A 16677-nucleotide genomic window follows, 5' to 3' on the forward strand; every position below is an offset into this window, starting at 1 on the left:
TTCCACTAAAGCCAGTAGGACTGATACCAGTTTGGACTGAATTTTTCTTGGTGCCTCCAGAGACATTTGGGTAAAGTAGCAGTGAAGAGAGAGGAAAACACGAAGGAGAATTTGTCATTTAGGCTGTTCCCAAAACACATTTCTGTACCTGTTTCCCCAGAGAGAAGAAAATCTCATATATCCAGAAATTGTACATCAGGGCAGTTGATCTTTATCTTTGGGATGGAGTGTTCACAGGTACTGCTTTGGGGAAGGAAAATGGATTTGAGGAACGCGTTAAGTATTCAACTGGTGGGTACAGGACTGGGCTTTTGTTCTCAGGAGACGAAGCTCTACAGCAGCTCCTTAGGAATACTGATTGGAAGACATTTGCTATGTGTTGAGCCTGTGTGAGGAGCTGAAACCTTTCAGAACTGGGTGAGAGAAAACAAAGCAGCCTCAGAAGGCAGGGTCTAGCCAACATTTCTTTCCTATGTACCCCCGTCAGGTCTGACAGGGGCATGTAGTGTTACTGGTGATGGCAGCTCTTCGCTCTGGGCCACAGTCCATATTGCTTTGCAGTGGTACAATTGCCAGTTTGGGGTACGCAGACCAGAGACCAAGTGGGAACATGTCTTTTCTTTATGGCAGTCTGCTTGGAAAGGCTCTGTATAAAAACCATTGGCTCTTCTCCCTGCTAGGAGGTAGTTTCAGGCTAGTGAGCAGTGTTTACCTGAAAGAATGTGGATGGGGAGAAAAGAACTGCTGTTCTAAGAAGTTGCAAAGATTTGGGGGTTTTTTTTGTTGTTGTGTTTTTTTTTTTTTTTTTTTTTTTAAATTCCGAATAACTATTCAAGGATGGTTTGCTCGTTAAAGCCTTTGAACTGTGTCCTGCTCTTTCTGGAGTCAGGACAACTTTAATTTCTCATCTTTTGCCATTCAGTTTTCATGCAATCTTGTCCAGACAGACTACTCATTTGGTGACTCAGTTCCTCATTATGTATTACGTCCATTATAGTTTTTGGCCTTTCAAGGTGAGGGGTGGTCTGTCTCTTGTTGTCTGCACAGTTGAGCCCAGATCTTCTGTCTCTTACTCAAGTGTAGCTAAGGGTAAAAGAGACGGTCAGCTTTGGCATTGTCATTCTGATTTTTTTTGTGGCCTCTGAACCCCTCATACTTGAGGTATCCAGCACAGCAAGGCACTTTTGAAACGTGTTAAATCTGTAAATGCACGGTGTGTAACAAAGAGTATAGTGGACTTTGTCGTGGGCTGTGAAAGGATGTCTGAGTAAGCATCTGTTTCCCACGTACAGTCAGGAGCTGCTGTAATCCAGCTGTAATTAGCCCATGTCGTACATCTCTGATCAGCACTGTTTCCAGCACAAATCCAAAACATAGCCCCATGCTAGCTACTATGAAGACAATTAACTCTCTCCCAGCCAAAGCCAGCACAGCCCATTATGTTTACAGCTAGAGGGAGCAGTGCCCAAGAGATGGGTATCTGGGGTCCAAGTTCTTGCAGGGAGGACAAAGATGCATCTTCAGATTGTACCTTTATCTGTTCCCTGGGACCATGAACTGAAAAGAAATTCAGTGGAAAGAATCCTGTATGATCTGTTTTGATGGTGGAGATATTAAATGTGTATCTTACACCATTTGACTTGTACTTTTGTCTTTTCTCTTGCCAGCTCAGAACTGCAGTCACATTTTGCAGGGCCCAAATGGGACAATACAGAGTCCAGGCTTTCCATATGGATATCCAAATTATGCAAACTGCACGTGGACAATCACTGCCGAGGAGCAGAACAGGATACAGCTTGTTTTCCAGTCCTTCGCATTAGAGGAAGATTTTGATGTATTATCTATCTACGATGGACTGCCTCAGCAGGGGAATCTGAGAACAAGGTACATTGTTCATAACAGTGATGTTTATAAACATGTTCCCATTTCTGCCACTGGGATTAAATCTAGGTTGGAGGCTTATGCTGCAATAAACTGGAAGTGGTGCTTCATGAGCAGTTCTTACAGTTGTTTTGATTTCTTATCTCTGATAAGGTTTGAAATGTTTCTCTGAATGCCTGACAGTAATGATTTATCAAGAGTCATTCTAGACATCCAGAGAAGTTAATTAGAAAATGGAGCAAGAGGAAAGCAGAGTTAATGTGCAGAGGAGCTTCCCTCAATCCAAAAGAGATTCTCTGAGTGGGAGGATGGATAATGGGTTTCAGTTTATAGCTCTGCCAAATGCTTTGTTGGGTGCATTTGGGTAATTCCCTAACTTGCACTCTGTTCACCAGCTGGACAGGGGTGATATTCTCTCACATCTGACTAAACTGTTGGATCTTTAGCGGTAAGGAGTTACTGAGTAATATAGTTTAGCATGAAGACTCTCCATGGATTCTGATCTCTGAGAGTTTCAGGTACCATCCTGGTATTAATAAAAAGTTAAATGAGAGGCTGACTTTGAAAAAAATTAAGTGTTGCTGCAGTAGCAAATGTTATATGACATGTCAGACTTCTGCATTTGAAGGAGTCATGATCTCAGACCTCCAGATCTGAGGCATAGATGAAATCAGCTTGGTGACTTGTGGTATGACTGCTGTTGTCTGATGTGGTGTCTGATTGCAGCTGAAGTCTGACAGTAATATATTCAAAAAGTAATCGAAACAGTGGCAGCATCCAGTGTTAGAATCCCTAGTAAGAATGCTGTAGTCATGGACAGTCCTGGAAATTAACTTTACTTCAAACCGCTTTAGTTTAGGACAGATCCTTTGACCTCAGTGTCTTGTCTAACCCAAGTGGAAAATCTGAGTTAAAGAAACACTGGTGAATATCAGTTCTTTCTATAGATTATTTCAGTTATGCAAATAAATCGTATCTTCATCTTGCAACTGTGCTTGAGAATCATCTTAATTACAGGACCTCATCATTTAATCAGAAGGTGGCATAGTGCTTTGCTTTGGGTATTATGTAAAGGATGCCTACATCTGGTATACAGTTCTGCTCAGGAAACTTTGTATGGTGAGTAGTCAATGCTGCTCTTGCCCTGAGAAGCCCCCTGGCAAACGGCTCTGCTCATCAGCAGTGCCAGATGTTTCCTTTTTGCCCTCTAGATGTCAGTGGGAGGTTCTGCTGAAGAAGCAAAATCCATGAATGAAATTAATTCAGAATTGGGGTCATGGTGGCATAAATTAGTAAGACACTGTAGACGAGTTGCATCCAGGCATTGCTCTGAGCTACTCGTAAGCATGATATGATTATAGATAGAAGTAACAGAAAGGGCATCTTCCTACAGTTGACCAGTACAACAAAACTGAGATACAGCTTGGATACTGTCCTGATAATTTGTAGCCCTGCATTGGGGAAAGGTGAGGAGACAAATAAGGTCTTCCTTCTGCATCATTGGTGAACTTCATGTGCAACTTGGGTAGATAAGTGGAAATTGTGGGATGAAACCAGGAGCACAAAGCAATGTGAGAATGTTTCATCTCTAATGAGGAGATGAGGTGTTCGGGAAATGGTGTGTATTTAGTACAATGGAGGAACGTGAAATAAAAGGGGGAGAAAAAAAGTGTTGAGGAGGCTTTCTAGAGGTCTGAAAGCACTTACAGAGGACTTACAAAAGTAAACGAGATATGGACTCTTGCATGATGGACACTTGTATTCTTGCCCTGGACGTTTCTGGATTAGTGACTTCAAAACCTGGAACTTGCTCCTTTGTGCTGTTTGGTGGCTCACTTCTTTCTTCAGCTAATTTTTTTTTTTTTTTTGGTATGTCAATCTCACCTCATTAAACTCTGTAGCTGTTGTCCAACATGTGGGGGTTTTTTCTTCTTCCTTTTTTCTTTTTTCCCCGTGGCTACCAATTTTGTTTTTTCTCAGACTGCTTTCCAAATGTACTCAATTCATCATCCAAGTGTAGCACTCGAAGATGGATGACCATGCGTCATTCATCAAAGCTCATGCTACCAGGAGGCGGGCCAAAATAAGCTGTAAGTGAGTGTAAAAGGGGGGGGGGAAGCATGCTTCTGTAGAGAAGAAGGTAGCTGTTTTGTTCCGTGTATTCGAGGCTGATCAACAGAACGGTTAACAGAGAGGAACTGTATCTCTGCTTCTCCCACTCTTGAGCTTGTATTTTTGAGCATCACTGATGTATTTCAGTAGGTCATGCCTGCTTGACTGGGAGAAGAGAATGATCTTGGTGTTGATGATGTTTTCTTGTGCTGAGGAATGGAGAATGGTTAGTTGTTTCAATGCCCTGCTGTTCCATTTAAGCCATATATTCCTAAGAGCTTCCTTGGCCTGATGGGTCAGTGTTGTGTCTATGTGCATTTCTGAGAAGGGGTTAATAGTTGTGTTCATCGTGTGCTGGCAAACACCCTGTTGTCTTGCAATTTAATGTGGTGTGAAAGTTCCCTAATAGAATAAGAGCAGACTTAATCCAATGAGACATTTGCTAATAAACTGCTTTACTGTATATTAGGGAATTTGCGTTGTGTGTTTGTGATGAGTATGTGAATATTAAATGCGTTTCAGTGTCTTAATTTAGACATCCAGGGCTGTTGTCATCTTTCAGTGCCATGACTTTGCTTTGTTTGCTAAAATCAGAGCTTGTTTCCGAGTCCTTGCTCCTTCAGCTTCTCTCAATTTATTTTTTCCCACCACCATACACTGGCTTTCAGCAGGGACCACTGTAACAGAATCTTCTTTGAAACCTGAGAACAGTGATGGCTGCAGATTTGTGTCTCCCTTGAGTAGGAGAGCGATGTGTTTTCATGAATTCAGATGAGATTTGTAACTTCCCTTCGATGCCTATATGTGGCTTTCCCTTCTCTTGAGCAGTGTTTATGCTTGTTACACCAGACCAAACTCTCCCAAATGCTCATCCTTCAAGCTCCTAACTATTCTGAACTGCCAGTGGGATCAGAGGGCTGCATGTGGAGACCTGATCTGAAAACTGCAGTTGCTCAAGAACAATCTTTTTGCAAATTCCCATTGTGCTTTGCTGATTGTGTCATTGTTAAGAGGATGCTCCAATCAGGTTAGTTTCCTGATTGGTTTCCCACCATGCTGGGCTTAGAAGCTCAGCAGAGACCTGGCTAAAATTTGAATATTTGGAGTTATTTATGGATCTAAAATTGCTATGGGATTTGGGAGACTCTCTGCACCTTTTTGTGTCAGACTGTTGTTACGTGACATAACCAGACAGTAGTTAACAAGAAAGCCACATGACATCTTCAAGCTTTTTCATCTGCTGCTGATAATTTGCAGGATGCTTTTAATGTGAGAATCTTAAATTAGTTGCTAATTTCCTTATTTGAAGTTTCAGGCTTGCACTCAGATCCAGGGAAAATATATTTACAATGTATGTTGTAAGTCAGTCATTTCAGATACCTAATTCTGTTTTCCCGAAGGGAGCCATTGAATTTACACTCCAAATAGGACTGGTCAATTTAGAGAAAGATTAATTTTTTTTTTTCCCTTCCAAAGATGTTTAAAACTAATTTGGAAAGCCCAAGGGACAGACTATGCAATCTTTTTTTACCAGGAGAGGCTGCTCACTTTTATACACGCTGAACAATGCTGGGGTAACTTCCATGATCTTACAACCCGTGGGCTTTCCTTCCCGCATGACGTGGGTAGGTAATTGCATTGTCTTCTGGTCTACCTTTCCTGTTCAAAGGAAGTGTTTCAATGATACTGAATTTATTTGGCTAAGAAAATGTTTGTTTGAGCCAGTGTATCAAGAAAGATAAGTCTTTATTATAGCCAGAACCTCAGTAGTGCAGTTCACATTTCCACAGAAGTTACTAGGAGGTGTATATTTACACAGCTGTGAGGAACTGTCCCATTCTGATGTCTATGGGGTGTGTAAGGTTAGAGAAAATGTTTGCAAATCAGTACTGCAATAGCTTCATACTTAAAGAGGAAATCTACACTGCCTTTAGCTCACTGGCACTCTGAATAACTTATCTTCTAGCTCATGTCTCATTATGCACAGTGTCTTCTCTTAAAGTTGCTGTTGCTTATTAGAGATACTCATCCTTCTTCCCTGACAGATGACTGAAGAGTTGAGAGGAGGATTGCCATCAATATGCGGTGTATGCAGTTAAAAACCATATGATCTCTTTGGCCATATTTAATTGACTTGAAAGATTAAGTATTTTGTTTGAACTTAAAATTATGTGATACTAGTGATAAGAGTTGAATTATCTACTGGGGTGACCTATTTACAGATACAACAGGAATACCTGTATCTTGCCTGTTTCTCCCTGATAACCTTTTAATTACTCTTTGAAAAATTGGACTGGGTGACTTGTACTTAATTACCAATCAAGAGAACAAAGCTTTTGATCTTAAACAATGAAAGGGAGGAGGAGACAAAGGGAACAGTGAAGGAGAGAATTTCCCCCACGTGCCATATGCTCTTGCTTGCAGAGATGTAAACCTGGGTTAACAGGTTTACATTCTGGGGTTCTGGCTTCACAGATACTGGATTTGCTGGGGTTCAGCGCTGTTAGAGAAATTCCTGGAGAAATAACATTTGCCATCTGGTAATACATAGAGCTTATATTAGGGTTTTGTGTTGAGTCACCTTTGGTTCTGTGACATATTCCTTTGTAGCTACCTCATATCTCCAAGGTGGCTACAGTTCTTTTTACTAAGGATAAAGATAAATAAAATGGGGGGCCAGCTAAATCCTTTTGTCATCTTTAGCGAACTTCAGAATCCTACCTCCCTTTTCCCCTTAGCAGAGTCTTTTGTCACTTCACATTAACTTCATGGGAAAAAAAACACAACAAAAAACCCACTTAAATTTATGTTCTCTGCTTTGTAGAATAAAATACACTTTTTTTTTTTTTTTTTTTTTCCCCCCTGAGAAGATAGTTGTTTGAGCTGCTCCAGAGGTATTAGGGCCTTTTGCCAATGGCCCTGTTGTTTTGTTCTGAGGCAGTGCTGAATATTTAAACTTAATCTGTGAGATAATTGATGGAACTAGATCTGAAAGTCCAGGAAAGCTAATGGAGTTAATGCAACTGCATCTAGGGCTGTTCAATTTTAAGAGGCTGTATTCAATTTTTCCATATTTATTAGGAGAGTGTGCATCAGGATGAGTGATAAAAGCTGATGATTAAATCGGGGTGGGAGCTTTTTCCCTGCCACCATGCTGAATACAGCAGGCTTAGGAGGAGGCCTGCCTGATCTTTCTGCAGCCTGTTAAGCGGATGGAGAGGTAAGGTGATTATCAGCTTTGGTCCTGGTTTCGGGGTTAAAGGATCTGCTCTCTCGTGATATTGCTCGTCCTGTACAAACACAACTTGTCTGCAGCAAGGCCTGCCATTGGATTGTGGCCTGTACCGTATCTGGTAAAATAGAATCTTGTTGAAAATTGGAACCTGTTATTCATGGCCACTGGATAAAATACTAATTGGGGAAGTAGTTTCCTGGCTGGTGGTTGTTCTGCATTTTGTCTGTTGGACTATAGAATTTTTTCCAGGTATGGCTCTCCCTGCTGTGTTTAGTACAGGGGGTTGTTTGTTGTTGGGCCTTAAGGTGTTGCTGTTACTCAAATAATAGTTTGTTTTCAAAATAGTTTGTTTTCCCTCTATCAAAATTGTTTTTATTTTCCCTCTAAGCAGCTGATTAACCATGTTTACAGGTAAAATCTACTAGCAAACCTTGACAATGACTCTTGCTTCATACTAAGGTATGCTAAGCGTATTAAGTGTAGAAAGATTTTCTGTAATTGGGCAACATCTAATAGATTTTAATTAAGACTCTGCACTGCAACAGTCTGCTTTTGATAGATCTGTGAGCACTGAATGCCATTAGTAATTGAGGTAGGTTTTAAATGGGTGAATTTAAGTAGTATGTGGAAATTCTGGGGAGGCTCATGGTGTCCTTAGTCTTCCATGCCCAAGTTGATGCAACTCGTGGAAGCCTCCTGTTCCTTTGATGTTGAGGTGGGGTCGGGAAGGAAGGGGAAATGCCCGTCAAGTGCCCTGCGGTAGGACATTGCTGATGTGTTTGCTGGCCAGTGAAGTCCAATGTGCGGTGCACTGAGACAGCAGTTTTATTGGGCTCTACTGTTAACCTCTTGTTGCATAACGTATTACACTTCCCTCCTCAGCTTTTCCTCTTGCAGTTTATCTGCATTGTCTGATGACACAGGGCTTTGCTTTTGATAATACGAAGTAATTGCTGAAGCCCAGGTTCATATATTCTTCTCTAGATCCCTCTAGCTGATGTTTGGTTTTACTTCAGGTGGACTTCTAATACAGTGACTGGAAGCCTTTTAGACAACAGAATTAGAGTATTGTGAAGCCTGAATGTGATCTGATGTACGATCACTGTAGACCCTGCAGTGCATCGACAGTGTTCCAGGTAAATTACATCTGCATGGTGAGATCTCTGATAGCTTTCATGGGGCTGCTCCCTTTCCCTTATCGAAGATGGCTAATGATAAAGACAATAGCTGCTCATGCTCTACTGATAACTGTTCTATACAGAGAAAGTTTATAATGTATGTGGTGTTTTAAGTGATACATTTTTAGTCATCTCGAGTTGTTTATTTTAGACAGAGCTGCTTTTATTCTTTTAGCAGGAGTGGCAATTTACAAAACCAGTGGGTGAGCTTTTGGGGTCAGAGCAAGTGAGATTAGATTTTGTTTTTTAGCAGTGGAGGGAGAGAAATTGAACTAACCCATAGCCCTTGCATGGTGCTTCTCATTTTTAGATTGCAGTGCTTTGAGAAGGAACAGGTCTACTGTATTGTCGTAGAAGGGAGAAAGCAGCACAGGGAAGTTCAGCGAGTTGCCTCAGGCAGCACAGGGAGTTACTAGCTGTAGCTATTAGTTATTGAGCTCGGGTTGCCCAGTTGCTGGGTTACTGCAGAACTGTATGATGAGAAGGTGACTACAGTCTGATCCTGCTTGCGTAAGAACTTGTACAAAAAGTTTCTTGACTTTATTAGTACAGAATCAGGCCTTCAAAAATAATTTCACTTTTAGTCAATAGATATTGACATCAGTTAGCATCAAGATGGCCACTTTCTTCACTGATAATTAGTGTCGGTCTCCCATGAAGCGGACGCTGTGAGCAGTGCAGCAAAGCGATGGACGTGCGGAGGTGGTGATAAAAGCAGCACTGGCAGAGCGCTGAGGTGTGCTGGTGATCCCTCGCAAGAGCCGAAGTCAGATGTACGTCTTAGTCCTGTTCTGAGCCCAGCAGCTGCTCATCTCGGTGGCGTTGGGCAAATTACTTATCTCAGTTTTCCCATCTGTAAAAAGACATAAAGTTTTATTTTTGCAAGTTAAATTTGTAAAATGCTTAAAAGCCTGCAGTTGGAGGGTCTGTATGCTAGGGTGGGGAAAGAGAATCAAAGTACAAAACAGATAAAGTTCACAGCCGTGCTTTTGAATCCATTTTCCTGAAGGGAGGAAAAATGTATGCGCTCTCATGTTATCTTTTGAATGCAGTGAATCTTTAGGTCAAGAAGTTTTTGTATCTATAAGGTCTGACCTTGAGAGTTTCTCAGGCAAAGCACCTCTTTAGACAGTGTATATTTCCCTTTTATCAAAATTAATGGAAGTCTACAGGAGATGATACAATTTTACTAGATCATTGAAGATACAATGAAATTGTGGAGTGCTATTACTTGCAGTCTCAAATAGAAAATTGACAAATCTTCAGTGCCCATTGACTCTAATTCATTATGTTCCCGTTGGGCAGCTCAGGGTGGCTCGGCGCCTTTTAGACTTTTCTGGATTGGATTTTGGTGTGCTGCAAGAGCAACTGCTGACATCTGGTCCTTTTTCTTAATAAAGAATGTAATTGTTTGCAGTTTCGTAGCTGTTTGGAAAACATAAAGGCTTCTGCTCGCCAAAGATGCAGTAATTGTCCTTACATCTTTAGTGATTTTTATAATATTTAGGCTTACAGCTGATTAGAGCTGCTATAGTAGAATAAAAGGTTTAGGAAGGAGATAAATATTTTCATTTGAACTGTTCGGTAGCTTAAGTTGTCACTGATCCGTGTGTAAATTGAAGTGTGAAATGCTGCTGTTCTAGCATTTTTATATAATACTTTTTTAGCTATTGCAGTCAGGCCCTTTAGCTATCAAGGTGCATGGCAGGACATCCTCTCACTAAGTTGTTCCCGCTTTATGTATGTGTGGCAAAGCAGGAGTATGGAAACAGAAGTGACTCGCACCAGGGCAAGCAGCAGCTCTGATGCTGCTGGATTCAAACCCAGGGCTTTTCACCTCTAGTGCGTTGTGTGTTACTGGGCTCTCCTACTAAACATCAGCAGTTAGCAACGTGTTCACCCCATTTCTACTCAATATTCAGCATTCATACAAGGTGCAAATGAATAGAGAATTAGATATGACATGAATCAATATTACAGTCTTTTTGGATAAATCTTCATTGACAGGAACAATGGGATTTGTTTCATTTTTTTCATCATACAACACATCTTCTAAAAATCAAATTTCTTATTAACCTACTTTTTTTGACTGCACTGGCTATGGAGGACAACTTGCATTGTTTTTGTTCCATGTGGGTGCTTCTTTTTAACTCTCAGCTTTATAGAAAGTGAATTTCTACTGTTTCCTTCTCATCTGTTGCCAATAAACTTTATTTTATTATGTGGCATTAAAAATTAAAATCTTAAGGGATTAGTGTAGGCATACCTGTATTGTGGTGGGAAGTGAGCCTGCAGTTTATGTGGAAATCCCCAAGATGGATCTAAGCTGGCTGTCCTGGGATCATGTAGGCAGAACAGTGCTTGCCTGATGCTGCGGCTTAATATTCACTTGGGGGAAGTAAAGATTCTCTCAATACTGATGACTGAAGTCTAGTTCAAATCCTGATTTTTGTATGCATAAAGAGTAAAAGGGATGCACAGACTTGGCAGATGAGACCTGGATTCACTCTGTATGTCAGCTTTGGCTCTTTACACTTGCATAGCTTTAGCTGCTTGAGATTCAGATAGAGAAAACAGGAGGAAGAGGTATGCGTGCGTAGTAAGCATATATACTACCAAAGTCATAATTAAAGTTCTTGCTTGATTGTTTCACCTACGACAGCATCTGAAACTACTGGTAGTTTATATCGTATCTTCAGTCCCACAGTACCCGTTTGTCATAAGTCTGGTGCTTGGTGCCTTTCATCTGGGAATCTCCATATGCTCTCACTGAGGCTTCTAAGCATCCCTGCAAGACTTGGGGGTGGTCAGGATTCTGTATGGCGGGGACTGGAGAGCGGAAGGAGCTTGGAGTTCAGAGAATTGCCTAAAATCTTTTAGCAGGCTAGTGGCATACCTGAGAGTGTAGCCATGGGGTTGTGACTTCCAGCGCTGTGGTTTCAAAAGCTGCCTTCGTGCTGAACAAGCTCGAATGAGTTAGGAAGTGTTATTTCTGTTCAGAATGCTGCTGGCCTGAGAACTTTCATATTTACTCTGCCTTTCTTGCATTTAAAGCTGTTTTGAACATTCATGTCTTTTTACATTTAAAGTTCTTCAGGCCGTAGGACACTGTTTTTGCCCAACACGTGGCAGAAGAGTTAATGTTACTAAAGGGCTGGTGTGAATATTGGGGTATTTACCATGCCTCCAGCATGGTAATGCTGTCTTGTAGTTCACCAGTTGCATTGCATTTAGCAAAAAGCCTTGTATGATTTGCAGGGGGTTCTGAGAACTTATTTTTCCCATTTACTAGATTTCACACCCCTGATGATTTTTTTTTTGAAGAAAGCCAGAAATAACCTAAAACTGCCAAGTTTTGGATTGACACTGCTGAGCCTTACTTGGTTTATATCCAAACTTGTCTTTGTTTATTCAGAATATCAGCTCAGATTTGCCAAGAGGTTACTAAAATGTGGTGAACTTTTCTGTGAATTTGTGTTTTTCTTTTTTGGTTTGTAATAACAAGACGGAGAATATAGATGCCAAAGTTTGTCAGAGATCTGCTTGCATCTCACTGCTACCTGAGAAGGTACAGGAAAAATGAGCATGGAAGGAACATGATAAAAATAATAAATCCAAGTCCATGGTCTTCCTACTCTATTGCATTCTATGGAAAATGAAATTTATTGAAATTTGATGCTTAGTACCCGCTCCCAGCTTGAGCCATGAAGGCCTCATATTTGAGATGGCTGTGCTGGCTTTAGGCTCTATAAATAACACTTTTCTAGTGGGAATTGACCTAAACCCCATTTTAAATGAGTGAAGAAATCCATCCAGGCTGGAATTTGAGCCCTGTGACTGTCCCTAGAGAATGTGTTAGTTAACAAAGCCTTTGTCAGTGTTAGAGGTGAGCAAAGGACTCTTGTGGCTTGATAAATTATACTTGGCTTGGAGAAGGCAAGAAAGTACATTTGATTCCTACATCATGCTGACACATGGGGTTTTGACTGTATAACGTTGGATTGAGAACTGTTTGCAAAGTGCTAAATTAACTTTTTGGAAAAAAAATGTAGGTGTAGTGTATGTCACTGTGAGCGAGTTTAAGGGACAGAGAAAGCTTTTTTCCCTAATGCTTGTTACTCTCTTGATAAGAAAAATATATAGTAATGTCTGTCAGAGCCAATGGATTATATTATTTCAGAAGCAACTTAATTATCAACCAGCTGGGCAGAGGGGATGGTTGGAAAGTAGTATGGAATAAAATGGGACATGTGGCGTCGGTTGGCAGCAAAGTAGCTTGGAGTTTCTTGGTGAAATATGAACAGAATATACAAGGAGTTACTGCTGCTTGCAACATGCCTCAAAAGGTATTTGTTCAGGATCTGTTTGTAGCTTTAGCTTGACTCAAAAGCAGCTTGGTTTTTGAGCATAAATCATTCCAACAAGTTGAATAAATCCAAATATGAACTGATACTGTTTTTCTTGCGTCATTACAGTATCCTTTTAAGCTGGCTGAGATTTTTTTTTTTTGGTCCAGGGCTTCATTTCAGCAATACATGAATCAAAATTAAAGGACAACTGTCTAAGTAACACCAGTGAGTTCTGCCTTGCAGACAGAACTGGCTTTTAAGTGTCTGCAGCATGCATGAGCTGGAAGCGTTCTCGGATTATGCTCTACTTGTTTTATTGATGATTAATGAGAACGTTTATGGTACCAGTTATTCTGTCATTATGGTTAAAAAAAAAAAAATCAAGCTAACATCTCATTGTAATTGCTTGTTTCTTTAATAAAGTAATACAGAGAGGAAGGGAGAAAAACTAACAACCACTGAGGAAAAAAACTCTGAACCAGACAAGCCTGAAGAAATGCTAGCAGAGAGTCAGCTGCCTCCTCAGGTGTGTGTCTTTCATCCACACTTACTGAAAATGGGGGAAAAGATCTGCACAGTTCTGGCTGAAAAGAAGGGATCAGATGTGTGAAAGAGGCCGAGGCGGCAGCAGCAGCCTATGGTACGGCTGCAGGGGATAAGCCAAGCAGAGAAGTACTGGCTGACTGGGAGGAGGTGGCTATCGGAGCAGGTTACTGGCTGGACAGCAGAGTGGTGGCATGGAGAGCCCTCCTGGAGACAGGGCTAGCACTGAATCTTGCAGACAAAGATACGTGAGAAACAAAGACCTGTCAGCTTCAGTTTTACTGCACATACTGAAGTCCTTGTGCCTAGGGCATCTATGCTTCGCTTTTTTTGCCAGCTTTGTAAAGTAGTATTTGAAATGCACGGTGATTCTCTTGGGATTTGGCCCATGATTTGGAGGAGACGTTAAACTCCTTCAGGATGAAAGATGATTTCTAAAACTAGGATATTAATAGGAATGACAAGATGTTTTTCCCCCCATAGACTACTCTACCCTACACCCACCAGCAACTATGTCTTTAAAGGAAAAAAATCTGCTACCTGTAATGAGATCTGAGATGGGATGGATTGCTGTGGATAAATTCCCTGATCTCTTGCATGTGTTCTTTTATTCTTGACATACGTTCTGTGAAGCAGCCTTGAGGAGGACATCTGTGAGTGACCGCTGACTTTGCATGTGGCTGTGTTTCCAGTTTCCCCTAAGACTTTAATTTTTAAACATATATACATATGTATTTCTGAAGGTGTTCTCCCTGCAGCAGCTGGAGTACAATGCTTACACATCCTTTTCATCAAGACTGGGAAAGTTGCAAATGTTAATTAATATCACTCATAGCCATTTTTCAGAGGGAAGATTGAACATATATTTAGCCTCTCATTGAAGCTAGTGAGTTTCCTCATTGCTATGTGCACACGAGCCAGCTGTCTAACTGCATAAGGCATATAAAACTCAATTCAAAGTCAATTGGAAGTTACTGGGCTCTTTCTGGTGGCCTCAGTTGATAATGGATTAGTCAAATACTTCATGAACGCACCTTTCAAATGACTTCAGACTGACTGCTGCCTTGTTAGCTGGGTGCCCGGTGTGAAAGAGGACTCGCCTGCTCATTCCAGACTGTTTTCCAAAGACCACTCCAAGGGGCAGCTCTCGCTCTGAGCTGTTGTTTTCTCAACATGGTGCCCTACACCTGACTTAGCTTGAGTATTGTCCTGGGATAGTGCAGGGGTGTCAGACTAGCACTTACAGAACCATGTCATTTAAACTGTATATAGTGAAGAGAGTGGTTCATTTGATGGGAAATTTTCTTTAATAGGTGTCTTTAAATTACATGCAGGAAAAAATCACTGAAGTATGGTGTAGTGTAATTTAATGCTGGGTTAAACGATGCAATCCAATGCATTTTCATTAGATGTTCTGAGACACTTCTCTAGCATTTATGCTTTAAAGGCTGTTGGATTGCCAGCTGCAATAACTATTTTGATTGCAGCCCGAGCTGATGGTGGGCATCCTACCAGAAAAATAATGTGCTCTGTTTTAATTATGGCACCTGCACTCCAAAATGGGAGCCTGCATCACGGTATTCGATACAGTTGTACTCGATACAGTGGAACAGTGTAATGTGCAACAGATGGAGGTGAGAGCCATTTGCAAAGGGACTGAGAGGTGGACTGTCCTGCTGACTGTTCTTTTTCTAGGGCAAAAGAAGTGTTCAGTTGTGAGTTGAACCTGCTGAGCGGAGCGGTCAGTGGGTCTTTGTCTGGTGCTCAACTCCTTGCATAGGTGGATGGGACAATTTTCCACTGAGAACGGACTTTGTGGCATTAGGGAAGATGGTGATATATCACGGAGGCAAGACAGTTGGGCTCTGTGTGGAGAGGAGAGCAGCACACCAGACCCCAGTGTATGGTCCAGGCCTTGAGCCTTAGCAGCTGCTGGTGTGCTGAGGGGTGTTGGTGCTCGTGGCACTATGGAGAACCTGTCAAGAGGTGGTGGTTACACCAGCAGCTAGTTTTTACTGACGGTGGTTCTAGCAAAGCTGTTCTGTGAAATAGATTTTGCTGTTCTGCTGCAAATGGGGAGTCACGCACCAGAAATACTTGCAGTGTCTGTGGCAAACCCGAGGCAAAGAATGAAGAAGGATGCAAATAGAGTGGAGCATTTCTGTGTTGATTTGTTTTGGTATATTGATTTTTGCCGTACTGTGAAGCAAGGGCAAGCTTATGAAGTGGTATTTCTGGCACTGGTTTAGTTTGGTTCCTCACAGTAGGAGCAGAATTAAGCCAATGAAAAACACATTGAAAATCTCACACAATCAGTGTTGGCTCCAAGCAACTTAAGGGGATAATCACTCAATAATCCGTATGGCCAGAGGTACAGAAGAAATGGAAGATGATTATTTGTGCTGTTATTACTGCCCTCACCTTCTTGTTATGGCCCTTAATAAAAACAAGGAACAGAGTTTGCTGCTTTTCTTTCTTCTTGGCATATATTTTTTTTATTGCTACACTAAATAACAGTGGTGTCAGAATTACTGTTTCATGCATGAGGCCATTGGGGAATGATTTCATATTCTGTCTGCCATCATGTTGATCTCCATGCTTTAAATTTGCCTGGGCTGCAGATTTAGGGAGGAAGGCATGAGGACAGTTTACCAGCCAGGTCAAAACAAGGCAGGGCGTCCTGCCAAGCTTTGCTGTTTCTGGGTCTTTGGAACAGGAGTGCTGAGGTTTTACAGGAGCGATTTGTGCAATGGCCTTGTTAAATCATTGTTTCTTCAAGAGGATATTGCCTGTGCTCTTGCCTGGAGAAGACGAGGACATCAGAAGAAGGGAGAATGTTCAATTGTGTGCATTGGTTGAAAGCTTAAGAGGAGGAATAACTTTTACTTTGGCTGCAGCTGCTTCCAGTGAGGAGCGGGAGGAATTCAGTCTCATTTCTAGTGCAGGTTTTCACTGCAGGAGGAGTGTCGTCGTTTAACCCCAGTCAGCAACCAAGTACCACCCAGCTGCAAACTCCCCCCCCCCCCCCCCCCCCCCCCCGCTGTGGGATGGCAGAGAGAATTGGGGGGAGGTGATGACACACACCTAAAACCTGTGGGTTGAGATAAAAACAGTTTAAGAGGACCACAAAAGAAGATAAAATAATAATAATAATGATGATAAAAGAATATACAAAACAAGTGATGCACAATGCAGTTGCTCACCACCCGCTGACCGATGCCCAGCCTGTCCCTGAGCAGCGATCGCTGGCCCCCGGCCAGCTCCCTCCAGTTTCTATACTGGGCATGACGCCATACGGTATGGAATAGCCCTTGGGGCAGTTTGGCTGTGCCCTCTCCCAGCTTCTTGTGCGCCCGGCAGAGCACGGGAAGCTGAAAAG

General features: G+C 41.8%; 1 protein-coding gene across 1 annotated transcript in view; it reads left to right on the top strand.

The window, feature by feature from the left end:
- CSMD2 (CUB and Sushi multiple domains 2) overlaps nt 1-16677 on the top strand; it is a 315212-nt gene that overhangs the window by 28140 nt on the left and 270395 nt on the right. The window contains 1 exon segment of the mRNA XM_075522188.1: nt 1668-1884. Coding sequence (XP_075378303.1) covers nt 1668-1884 — 217 coding nt within the window.

The sequence above is a fragment of the Mycteria americana genome, chromosome 21 (assembly GCF_035582795.1).
Source record: "Mycteria americana isolate JAX WOST 10 ecotype Jacksonville Zoo and Gardens chromosome 21, USCA_MyAme_1.0, whole genome shotgun sequence".
Taxonomy (NCBI): domain Eukaryota; kingdom Metazoa; phylum Chordata; class Aves; order Ciconiiformes; family Ciconiidae; genus Mycteria; species Mycteria americana.